The sequence below is a fragment of the Salvelinus sp. IW2-2015 genome, linkage group LG4q.1:29 (genome assembly GCF_002910315.2).
Source record: "Salvelinus sp. IW2-2015 linkage group LG4q.1:29, ASM291031v2, whole genome shotgun sequence".
Taxonomy (NCBI): Eukaryota; Metazoa; Chordata; class Actinopteri; order Salmoniformes; family Salmonidae; genus Salvelinus; species Salvelinus sp. IW2-2015.
In genome coordinates, this window is record NC_036842.1 from 87,843,913 (window position 1) to 87,857,531 (window position 13,619).

At 43.1% G+C, this 13,619-nt stretch overlaps 1 protein-coding gene across 1 annotated transcript in view; it reads left to right on the forward strand.

Annotated features, from left to right (window-relative positions):
- LOC111962740 (kinesin-like protein KIF21A) overlaps window positions 1–13,619 on the forward strand; it is a 72,733-nt gene that overhangs the window by 42,891 nt on the left and 16,223 nt on the right. The window contains 5 exon segments of the mRNA XM_023986046.2: window positions 4,925–4,945; window positions 5,767–5,824; window positions 5,917–5,971; window positions 11,164–11,375; window positions 12,187–12,297. Of these exon segments, the coding sequence (XP_023841814.1) occupies window positions 4,925–4,945; window positions 5,767–5,824; window positions 5,917–5,971; window positions 11,164–11,375; window positions 12,187–12,297 (457 nt within the window).

Here is a 13,619-nt window from a genome sequence, read left to right on the forward strand (position 1 = left end):
AGATGATCATCTGCTGGAAAATACGACCGTGCTATGAAAGAGCATCTCACTGCCTGCATAGAGAAAAAACAAAAACTGCATGAGTCTGGGTCAAGAGGGGGCAGAGGCTCTGTAATCACTCTATCATCAAAGACTACATCGATAAGTCATTACCACCATGAACACACAATGCAGGGCCACCATAGCAAGTGAAATCCAGGAGAAGCGTATGTTTTCAGTCCAGACTGACACTATGCAGGACATTACCAACACAAGATCAATGCTCTTCATAGTCAGATATTGACAAACATCATCCATCGAGAGCATCCACTGGACAATACCTTTGTCCAGGTACGAGTGAAAGTACTGGAAAACATGAAGTTTGACATCAGCAAGTGCATTGTCAATTCTCACTGACGGAGCTCCAGTATGCCAAGGCCAGTATAAAGGCTTCTTCTGCCCTGCTTCTGGAAAGTCCACTAATCAAGTGCGGTGCTATGCAACATTATTAACCTTTTGGCAGACAACAGAGAGTGTCTTGGCAAGTGGGTCACTCATTAACAACATAGCGTGTTCTTCCGTGAATCATACCAGAGGATGAACATTTGGAGAAGGAGAGCAGACCCAAGACACAGACGTCTTGCTCCAATTGGAGAGACACACTGGTGGGCTAAGACAGTGCCTTAAAGAAGGTCTTTGGAGCTTTTGGAAATCCAGATGAGGGTCTGTATGTTGATGTCCTTCTCACACTTTCAAACCATACAAGATCAGAAAAAACAACACACTGCACGGGTCAAAGCACGAAGGATACATTGGGGGTGCTGAAGTATGAAACAATACTTACACTCAGAATACTCCTCAGAATATTTTAGGTCGCCTCACAGTTCTCAAAATATCTTCAAAACAAGTGGAATGGACATTCTGTCTGCGCATCGTATGGTGTGTCTACAGAGGAGCAGCTGAAAGGAATGGCAAGACATTTTGAAAAAAGTCAAGGCAGCTGCAACACATTTGTTCAGTGGGCCAAACAGGAAGTTGCAGGAACGGGATGAGGAAACAGAGCTGGAGTGCAAACACTCTGCCAATGAAAAGGCTGGAAAGAAGAAAACCATGCCTGGAGAGATGGCACAAAACAAGACTTTTACTGGGGCAGAGAGTGCATACAGGATTGGTGTCCATAATCAATTCTGGATACAGTTATGATAGCATCCATCGCAATTTCTGAGTAAATGCGCACTTGTTTATGCCGACATGACTCTTCTGGACCCTAAACACTTTAGTCAGCTAACAATCCAGTGCAGTGGCCTTCCACAGACAGCCCTTCAAGAACTAAGAAAGTTTGATCAAATTTGACAGAGAGGAACGGTGGCCAATTTACAGAGTGAGCTCTTGAGTCTGGCAGAACAGTGGACTAGGTTAAAACAATCGGGATTTGAAGAATTACACAACCAGGACTATGGAGGATCATGGACCTGAAGGAAATGAAGATGAGGTGGAATGGTGAACAAGAGCTGTTCATCTAGCAAGGGCTGTCTAGTGTGTCGCTACCGTATTTTAGTCAGTACAACCTATTGACCGACGCATATCATTTCTTGGGCCTTGCTTACAAGTTTCCTACTTACCCTGTCAGTAACCCAGGTAGCTTGCGAGCGGAGCTTCTCTCTCTGAAATGCATTAAGAGTAGGCTAGGAGCACGCTATCAACAGCACCTGGAGGCTTTTATGCTCCTGGCTACTGAGCGAGATTTTGAATGGCCCTGACAGTGACCTGGTTATAGATGGCATGCTGAGAGAAGTGAAGCTGCTGAGAAATTGATAATTTAAGGAGGTAGGAAATATGTTTATTTACATTTTATTCTATGACTTGCCTACTCCAGTCTTTTAACCAACACAATTTCTCCCTGTATTATTTTTTTACTGGTCAGATGGTTCCCAGAGATTCTTGCCACCTTGCTGCCAGTGCCATTATGCCAATATGTGCTCCTTCTAGCCAGCCTCCTCCTAGGAGCAACACATTCCCCTTGTTCTATTTACTAAAGTTATTGTATAAATATTGTCAGAATATTGTTGAATGAAGTGTGACGGGGGTTGTTGGTGTAATCGCTGGGCGGTCTGAGTCAAAAAGTCCAGGCCATTTTTCATTCCCAGTCCATCCCTGCCTACAAGGATAGTAAACAAGACCACACACACACACACACACACACACACCACACACACACACACACACACACACAACACACACACACACACACACACACCCAACGAGGACAGTAAAACACACTACAGGCTGATAATAGTACCTTGCTCCTTGTTTTGGTCTTCTCCACAGAGTTTCATTAGATCTGATGCCAGGGAGCGGAACGAGGAAGTGGAACACATGAGTTACCAGAAAACTATAAGTCAAATGTAAACTAATTACATTTTTTGGTCATTTGAGTGATACTGACTGTCCGTCTGGTGCAGGACTCTGGGCAAGATTCGTCACTGCTGCTGTCATCCCGGTTCTCTGTGAAATTAAAGGACCAAAAACATCAGTTGTACTGTATGTCAGAACCAAACAACATCCATAGGCAAGTATTTTTTCTTTGTGTTTATGACTAAATAACAACAAACTTAAGTTGGTTTACTTTTAAGTTCTGTCTTAGTAGTCCAAATACCTGCCCATTTTCCAACCAAACACGGAACAAGGGTAAAACCTTTTATTGAACAAAAGGTTAGCTAGTACTGTGTTGGCTACAAAACAGATGTTAACAATATGTGGTTAGATTATTGAACAAGGTAGATGTGAGATAATGGACAAGGAGAAGAAGCAGATGATGTCAAGTGCAGCGCCATGCCGTTTTATACAAGTTGCTTGAAAAGACCTGAAAAAGAACTGGTCTTGTCCAGTCACTGAGATGGAAGCGTTGACAGACTCAGGGGTTGAAAGGTGAGAGGTAAAGGAGGTCAGGTGTGAGGCGGCTATGAGAGATCACCAAGTTGGAATTCTATAGTCCGACTGTCAGTATAGGTTTGCCTACAGGGTCCAACTGAGACAAACTTCCTGGTTCTACCTGTGAAGGGCGGGGTCCTCTGAAGATACAGGTACAGTAGTTATATTTAGCAGGTCTAACACTATTGGCATGTGGCTGTAACACACTGGAGAGGGGTCTTCACATTGACAGGAAGAGGAGGGTCAGCTGACAGATGGAGGGAGGCCTGAAGACATATACTCATGCACCTGCTCATGTTATGTTGCTGAGTTAGTTTCCAGGAGGGACCCATGCATTCATATAAACATATATATAGAGGGAGAGAGTCTGGTGTCGTTTACTTAACCTGGCATGTTACCTAGCTCTGTATACATTAAGGCACCATGGGCAGGGGAACAGAAAAAAGGCAACACATAAATCAAAAACACATTCATTCATTCCCCATAATCAAAAACACATTCATTCATCCCCCCATAAATCAAAAACACATTCATTCATCCCCCCATAAATCAAAAACACATTCATTCATCCCCCATAAATCAAAAACACATTCATTTCACCCCCATAAATCAAAAACACATTCATTTCCCCCATAAATCAAAAACACATTCATTCATCCCCCATAAATCAAAACACATTCATCATCCCCCATAAATCAAAAAACACATTCATTCATCCCCCATAATCAAAAACACATTCTTCATCCCCATAAATCAAAAACACATTCATTCATCCCCCATAAATCAAAAACACATTCATTCATCCCCCCTAAATCAAAAACACATTCATCATCCCCATAAATCAAAAACACATTCATTCATCCCCCATAATCAAAACACATTCATTCACCCCCATAATCAAAAACACATTCATTCATCCCCCATAATCAAAACACATTCATTCATTCCCCCCTAAATCAAAAACACATTCATTCATCCCCCTAATCAAAAAACACATTCATTCATTCCCCCATAAATCAAAAACACATCATTCATCCCCCCATAAATCAAAAAACATTCATTCATCCCCCCATAATCAAAACACATTCATTCATCCCCCTTAATCAAAAACACATTCATTCATTCCCCATAATCAAAAACACATTCATTCATTCCCCCTTAAATCAAAAACACATTCATTCATTCCCCATAATCAAAAACACATTCATTCATCCCCCATAATCAAAAACACATTCATTCATCCCCCCATAATCAAAAACACATTCATTCATTCCCCATAATCAAAAACACATTCATTCATTCCCCCCTTAAATCAAAAACACATTCATTCATCCCCCATAATCAAAAACACATTCATTCATTCCCCCATAATCAAAAAACAATCATTCATCCCCCATAAATCAAAAACACATTCATTCATCCCCCCAAATCAAAAAACACATTCATTCATTCCCCCCATAATCAAAAACACATTCATTCATTCCCCCTAATCAAAAAACACATTCAATTCATTCCCCCATAATCAAAAACACATTCATTCATCCCCCATAATTCAAAAACACATTCATTCATTCCCCATAATCAAAAACACATTTATCATTCCCCCATAATCAAAAACACATTCATTCATCCCCCCATAATCAAAAACACATTCATCTCATCCCCCCATTAATTCAAAAAACACTTCATTCATTCCCCATAATCAAAGAACAACATTCATTCATTGATGAATGAATGTGTTTTTGATTTATGGGGGATGAATGAATGTGTTTTTGATTTATGGGGGATGAATGAATGTGTTTTTGATTTATGGGGGGGTGAATGAATGTGTTTTTGATTTATGGGGGGATGAATGAATGTGTTTTTGATTTATGGGGGGATGAATGAATGTGTTTTTGATTTATGGGGGGATGAATGAATGTGTTTTTGATTATGGGGGAATGAATGAATGTGTTTTTGATTTATGTGTTGCCTTTTTTCTGTTCCCCTGCCCATGGTGCCTTAATGTATACAGAGCTAGGTAACATGCCAGTGGGTAAGTAACAGACACCAGACTCTCTCCCTCTATATATATGTTTATATGAATGCATGGGTCCCCTCCTGGAAACTAACTCAGCAACATAACATGAGCAGGTGCATGAGGTATAATGTCTTCAGGCCTCCCTCCATCTGTCAGCTGACCCTCCTCTTCCTGTCAATGTGAAAGAACCCCTCTCCCAGTGTGTTACAGCCACCATGCCAAATAGTGTAGCACCTGCTAATATAACTACTGTACCTGTATCTTCAGAGGACCCCGCCCTTCACAGGTAGAACCAGGAAGTTTGTCTCAGTTGGACCCTGTAGGCAAACCATACTGACAGTCGGACTAATGATTCCAACCTTGGTGATCTCTCATAGCCCCTCACACCTGACCTCTCTTTACCCTCTCACCCTTTCAACCCCTGAGTCCTGTCAACGCTTCCATCTCAGTGACTGGACAAGGACCAGTTCTTTTCAGGTCTTTTCAAGCAACTTGTATAAAACGGCATGGCGCTGCACTGACATCATCTGCTTCTTCTCCTTGTCCATTATCATCACATCTACCTTGTTCAATAATCTAAACCACATATTGTTAACATCTGTTTGTAGCCAACACAGTACTAGCATAACCTTTTGTTCAATAAAAGGTTTTACCCTTGTTCCGTGTTTGGTTGGACAATGGGCAGGTATTTGGACTACTAGACAGAACTTCAAAAGTAAACCAACTTAAGTTTGTTGTTATTTAGTCATAACACACAAAGAAAAATACTTGCCTATGGATGTTGTTTGGTTCTGACATACAGTACAACTGATGTTTTTGGTCCTTTAATTTCACAGAGAACGGGGATGACAGCAGCAGTGACGAATCTGCCCAGAGTCCTGCAACAGACGGACAGTCAGTATCACTCAAATGACCAAAAAATGTAATTAGTTTACATTTGACTTATAGTTTTCTGGTAACTCATGTGTTCCACTTCCTCGTTCCAGCTCCCTGGCATCAGATCTAATGAAACTCTGTGGAGAGACCAAAACAAGGAGCAAGGTACTATTATCAGCCTGTTAGTGTGTTTTACTGTCCTCGTGGTGTGTGTGTGTGTGTGTGTGTGTGTGTGTGTGTGTGTGTGTGTTGTTGTGTGTGGTCTTGTTTTACTATCCTTGTAGGCAGGGATGGACTGGGAATGAAAAATGGCCCTGGACTTTTTGACTCAGACCGGCCCAGCGATACACCACAACCCACGTCACACTTCATCTCAACAATATTACTGAACAATATTTATAACAATAACTTTAGTAAAATAGAACAAGGGGAATGTGTTGCTCCTAGGAGGAGGCTGGCTAGAAGGAGCACATATTGGCATAATGGCACTGGCAGCAAGGTGGCAAGAATCTCTGGAACCATCTGACCAGTAAAATAAATAATACAGGGAGAAATGTGTTGGTTAAAAGACTGGAGTAGGCAAGTCATAGAATAAAATGTAAATAAACATATTTCCTACCTCCTTAAATTATCAATTTCTGCAGCAGCTCACTTCTCTCAGCAATGCCATCTATAACCAGGTCACTGTCCAGGGCCATTCAAACATCTCGCTCAGTAGCCAGGAGCATAAAAGCCTCCAGGTGCTGTTGATAGCGTGCTCCTGAGCCTACTCTTAATGCATTTCAGAGTAGAGAAGCTCCGCTCGCAAGCTACCTGGGTTACTGACAGGGTAAGTAGGAACTTGTAAGCAAGGCCCAAGAAATGATATGCGTCGGTCAATAGGTTGTACTGACTAAGAATACGGTAGCGACACACTAGACAGCCCTTGCTAGATGAACAGCTCTTGTTCACCATCTCCACCTCATCTTCATTTCCTTCAGGTCCATGATCCTCCATAGTCCTGGTTGTGTATTCTTCAAATCCCGATTGTTTTAACCTAGTCCACTGTTCTGCCAGACTCAAGAGCTCACTCTGTAAATTGGCCACCGTTGCTCTGCTGTCAAATTTGATCAAACATTTTCTTAGTTCTTGAAGGGCTGTCTGTGGAAGGCCACTGGCACTGGATGTTAGCTGACTAAAGTGTTTAGGGTCCAGAAGAGTCATGTCGGCATACAAAGTGCCATTACTCAGAAATTGCCGATGGATGCTATCTATAACTGTATCCAGAATTTGATTATGGACACCAATCCTGTATGCACTCTCTGCCCCAGTAAAAGTCTTGTTTTGTGCCATCTCTCCAGGCATGGTTTTCTTCTTTCCAGCCCTTTTCATTGGCAGAGTGGTTTCGAACTCCAGCTCTGTTTCCTCATCCCGTTCCTGCAACTTCCTGTTGGCCCACTGAACAAATGTGTCTGCAGCTGCCTTGACTTTTTCAAAATGTCTTGCCATTCCTTTCAGCTGCTCCTCTGTAGACACAACCATACGATGCGCAGACAGAATGTCCATTCCACTTGTTTGAAGATATTTTGAGACTGGTGAGGCGACCTAAAATATTCTGAGGAGTATCTGAGCTGTAAGTATTGTTTCATACTTCAGCAACCCCTCAATGTATCCTTGTGCTTTGACCCGTGCAGTAGTGTTGTTTTTCTGATCTTGTATGGTTGAAAGTGTGAGAAGGACATCAACATACAGACCCTCATCTGGATTTCCAAAAGCTCCAAAGACCTTCTTTAAGGCACTGTCTTTAGCCCACCAGCGTGTCTCTCCAATTGGAGCAAGACGTCTGTGTCTTGGGTCCTTGCTCTCCTTCTCCCAAATGTTCATCCTCTGGTATGATTCACGGAAGAACACAGCTATGTTGTTAATGAGTGACCCACTTGCCAAGACACTCTCTGTTGTCTGCCAAAACAAGGTTAATAATGTGTGCATAGCACCGCACTTGATTAGTGGACTTTCCAGAGAGCAGGGCAGAGAAGCCTTTATACTGGCCTTGCATACTGGAGGCTCCGTCAGTGGAATTGACAATGCACTTGCTGATGTCAAACTTCATGTTTTCCAGTACTTCACTCAGTACCTGGACAAAGTATTGTCCAGTGGATGCCTCTCATGGATGATGTTTGTCACATATCTGACTATGACAGAGCATTGATCTTGTGTTGTAATGTCCTGCATAGTGTCAGTCTGGACTGAAAACATACCCGCTTCCTGGATTTCACTTGCTATGGTGGCCTGCATTGTGTGTTGCATGGTGGTAATGACGTTATCGATGGTAGTCTTTGATGATAGAGTGATTACAGAGCCTCTGCCCCCTCTTGACCCAGACTCATGCAGTTTTTGTTTTTTCTCTATGCAGGCAGTGAGATGCTCTTTCATACACAGGTCGTACTTTCCCAGCAGAATGATCATCTCTAAAAAGTTGCCATGGTCAATGCTGCTGTCATCTAACGTATAAGCTGCTTCAGACTGCATGCCTCTGTAGCTCAGACTCCTCTTGTTTATAACTTTAACAACATCTATAATGCGCTCTAGCACTTGCCTTCCTCTGCACACTTGCTCTCTATGAGCAGACATCTGACTGCCGATGAACAGGCTCTCAATGTTCACTTTAGGGGACCTTAATAAGAAAGTAGGCCTCAGCATAACCTCTATGCATAATGCTGTTCTCATTCTCTTCCACTCTGGATATGCTTCCAGTCTGCTATTTTCTGTTGGCTTTGCAAATGCCATACAAATTAATCAGAATAAAGCATGGTTCTCTTCACTGTATGACAGCCACTTCCTGTTGCTCCCATCTTTACAAAAGAAAACCTTCTGCACCACAGACTTTTCACACTTTTGTTGGAGGTGGAAACTAAAAAACATATCTAGGTCCCCTGACTTCAGCCTCCTAAAATATTACAACATTGGGGTGGCAGTGGTATCCTGGCTCTGGCTCAATCTACATATGTCCACTGCAGATGCACTATCCTCAACCTGGATGAGAAATTAGTATAAATGTGTATAATATTATAACATTAAATACAAAGTAAAATGTTAATATAATAAACTCAGTAAAAATAGAAAGTCCTCTCACTGTCAACTGCGTTTATTTTCAGCAAACAAAACATTTGTAAATATATGTATGAACATAACAAGATTCAACAACTGAGACATAAACTGAACAAGGTCCACAGAAATGTGACTAACAGAAATGGAATAATGTGTCCCTGAGATCCGGGCTCTTCGTTGGCCATGGCAGAACACTGACATTCCTGTCTTGCAGGAAATCACGCACAGAACGAGCAGTATGGCTGGTGGCATTGTCATGCTGGAGGGTCATGTCAGGATGAGCCTGCAGGAAGGGTACCACATGAGGGAGGAGGCTGTCTTCCCTGTAACGCACAGCGTTGAGATTGCCTGCAATGACAACAAGCTCAGTCCGATGATGCTGTGACACACCGCCCCAGACCATGACCGACCCTCCACCTCCAAATCGATCCCGCTCCAGAGTACAGGCCTCGGTGTAGCTCATTCCTTCGACGATAAACGCGAATCCGACCATCACCCCTGGTGAGACAAAACCGCGACTCGTCAGTGAAGAGCACTTTTTGCCAGTCCTGTCTGGTCCAGTGATGGTGGGTTTGTACCCATAGGCGACGTTGCCGATGATGTTTGGTGAGGACATGTCTTACAACAGGCCTACAAGCCCTAAGTCCAGCCTCCCTCAGCCTATTGCGGACAGTCTGAGCACTGATGGAGGGATTGTGCATTTGTGGTGTAACTCGGGCAGTTGTTGTTGCCATCCTGTACCTGTCCCGCAGGTGTGATGTTCGGATGTACCGATCCTGTGCAGGTGTTGTTACACGTGGTCTGCCACTGCGAGGACGGTCAGCTGTCCGTCCTGTCTCCTTGTAGTGCTGTCTTAGGCCTCTCACAGTACAGACATTGCAATTTATTGTCCTGGCCACATCTGCAGTCCTCATGCCTCCTTGCAGCATGCCTAAGGCATGTTTACGCAGATGAACAGGGACCCTGGGCATCTTTATTTTTGGTGTTTTTCAGACTCAGTAGAAAGGCGTCTTTTTTCATAACTGTGACCTTAATTGCATACCGTCTGTAAGCTGTTAGTGTGTGTGTGAGGTCTTGTTTTACTGTCCTCATGGTGACGTGTGAGGTCTTGTTTTACTGTCCTCATGGGGACGTGTGTGTGTGTGTGTGTGTGGTCTTGTTTACTGTCCTCGTGGGGATGTGTGTGAGGTCTTGTTTTACTGTCCTCGTGGGATGTGTGTGTGTGAGGTCTTGTTTTACGTCCTCGTGGGGATGTGTGTGTGGTGTGTGAGTCCTGTTTTACTGTCCTCGTGGATGGTGTGTGTGAGGTCTTGTTTTACTGTCCTCGTGGGGATGTGTGTGTGAGGTCTTGTTTTACTGTCCTCATGGGGACGTGTGTGTGTGTGAGTCTTGTTTACTGTCCTCGTGGGGATGTGTGTGTGAGGTCTTGTTTTACTGTCCTCATGGGACGTGTGTGTGTGTGTGGGGTCTTGTTTTACTGTCCTCATGGGACGTGTGTGTGTGTGAGGTCTTGTTTTACTGTCCTCATGGGACGTGTGTGTGTGTGAGGTCTCTTTACTGTCCTCATGGGGATGTGGTGTGAGGTCTTGTTTTACTGTCCTCATGGGGACGTGTGTGTGTGTGAGGTCTTGTTTTACTGTCCTCATGGGACGTGTTGTGTGTGTGTGTGAGGTCTTGTTTTACTGTCCTCATGGACGTGTGTGTGTGTGTGTGTGTGTTAGGTCTTGTTTTACTGTTCCTCATGGGTACGTGTGTGTGTGTGAGGTCTTGTTTTACTGTCCTCATGGATGTGTGTGTGGTGTGTGTGTGTGTGTGTGTGTGAGGTCTTGTTTTACTGTCCTCATGGGACGGTGTGTTGTGTGAGGTCTTGTTTTACTGTCCTCATGGGACGTGTGTGTGTGTGTGAGGTCTTGTTTTACTGTCCTCATGGGGATGTGTGTGTGTGGGGTGTGTGAGGTCTGTTTTACTGTCCTCATGGGGACGTGTGTGTGTGTAGGTTCTTGTTTACTGTCCTCATGGGGACGTGATGTGTGTGTGTGAGGTCTTGTTTTACTGTCCTCATGGGGACGTGTTGGTGTGAGGTCTTGTTTTACTGTCCTCGATGGGACGTGTTGTGTGTGAGGTCTTGTTTTACTGTCCTCATGGGGACGTGTGTGTGAGGTCTTGTTTTACTGTCCTCATGGGGACGTGTGTGTGAGGTCTTGTGTGTTTAGTCTTCCTCTTCCAAGCTTGTTGTTTTCTTGAATGTAAATGTGTTTCCCCCCCCGCAGGCTCGTAGAAGAACCACCACTCAGATGGAGTTGCTCTACGCTAATAGTGACGCCGCCCCTGACATGCCCAGCGGAGATTTCTCCTCCCCCTGTCTCCCATTGGCTGAAACACCAGAAGAGGGCAGAGATCCTGAGACCCCCATTGGCTCATCAGTCAGGGACAGAGACTTTATGGCTCATTCTCCTGGCTTGGCCTCTAAGATGGGCAGCATGTAAGTCTGGGGCAGCTCGTGCTGACTGCTAACCAGCTGCTTCCTGCATGTTGATAGAACTGCTGCTTAATCTGTTTTCATTTTGCCTGACTTTGCCTGACATGTTCTTTAAACCTGCCCTATTGGATTGTAAATCTCCTTCCCAGGCCAGTAGAAACCAAAACGTATCCCTTTAGAAATAACACTAATGCTACAGACAGACAAATGCATGCACACACAGAGACAGACACACGCACATGATTATGAGGCTTGTACAGTATGATCATGATTATGAGACTTGTACAGTATGATCATGATTGAGGCTTGTACAGTATGATCATGCAGGTCTCATGTTCTCTCACTAGATGTTATGCTCCAACTGCAATAGCCCGATGTTAACTTTCCACAATAATAACAGCTTCATCTTTTAACATTTAACGCGAAGAGTTAATAATGCTAGCCAGTTAGTGCACAGTAGTTCTCTATGGCGTGAGCAGCAATACTTTTTCTCTGAGTTGCTGGAGTGTTGGCTGAGAACCAATTCTAGCGGGACTTGAATTAGTAAGATGTGGAGCTGGGGACTGAGTTGAGTGTGATAGAGTATAGCCATAATGCTACACCATAGTGTCCTGATGAACCACGAGCTTGGTGAAGGAGAACGTCTTTATTGGGACTGAATGTCAGGTAACAGTGTGCTATGTGTGTACTGCATGCTCACCGCCTCCATATTGTTTTATTTCTTATTTTGTTTACATCCTTGTTGTCCTTTTTGTTCCTTATGTTTTATGTCGTTGCTAATAACAACCAAACTAAATGTTAGTTCCGGCTCCAGAGCTGCCTCCTCCTCGGGGGCGGAAAAGAGAGTTCCAGAGCCCTCGCCGCTCTCTCGCAGGAAGACCTATGACAGGGCACAAGCGGCGGCTAAGGTCAAGGAGATCAAACAGTAAGAGACTAGCGACGCTCTGGTGGCTGGAGGCCAAAAGCACATCTTTTCCCAACAGACCATGATATCCACCTTTCCCTTTTCTTAATTTCCTATCTCAGGGAGCATGTGGTATCTTAATCAACAAGTATCTGCCTGGTGTGATTATAAACTTACCTTGCCAAGTTCTGCACTGAATGTCAAGTAATGAGCTTACTCTTGGGAAATATAGCTAAATATGTTCCTATATCCCTCTTGAATGAGATTAAATGATTAACTTCTGTTTCTCAAAGCAATTCTTTAGTATTCCATTTTAATTCAGTGTTCAACTTGGCCCTCTCAACCTCTTCAAACCCTCTAATGCAAATTTGGCAAATACGATATATAAATCCTATATATTGTCATTGCAGCGAAAGCCAGCTGTTCCTCTCAAACACTTTGAAGTGGATGTAATCTAAAAAGCTAAAGGTCGGGGTGAGGGGAACCATGTTGAAAGCTGTTTCCGTTTTGATTCAAACCCTGAGTGAACAAACGGTCTTTCCCGATCAGTTCTCAGGACCCCAGGTGATGAGCGTGCACAACTCAATGTTCTTCGACCAAACGTGAAAAGACTTGTGCTGAGTCTGAGAAATGAGCGCAGAGCCTCCTGTGTTTTAAAAGCGTTCTAAAAGGAAATGAATAAGAAGGGTTCCAGAGAAGACATAAGGGGATAGTTTCCAACAATGAAAGATGTTTATTTATTTTAGCCTGTACTGTCTGAGGTACACTACTGGTCAAAAGTTTTAGAACACCTACTTATTCAAGGGTTTTTCTTTATTTTTTACACATTGTAGAATAATAGTGAAGACATCAAAACTATTAAATAACACATATGGAATCATGTAGTAACCAAAAAAGTGTTATGCTATATTATATATATATATAAAGCATAACACTTTTATATATATATATATATATATATATATATATATATGCACTGCTCAAAAAAATAAAGGGAACACTAAAATAACACATCCTAGATCTGAATGAATGAACTATTCTTATTAAATACTTTTTTCTTTACATAGTTGAATGTGCTGACAACAAAATCACACAAAAATTATCAATGGAAATCTAATTTATCAACCCATGGAGGTCTGGATTTGGAGTCACACTCAAAATTAAAGTGGAAAACCACACTACAGGCTGATCCAACTTTGATGTCCTTAAAACAAGTCAAAATGAGGCTCAGTAGTGTGTGTGGCCTCCACGTGTCTGTATGACCTCCCTACAACGCCTGGGCATGCTCCTGATGAGGTTGCGGATGGTCTCCTGAGGGATCTCCTCCCAGACCTGGACTAAAG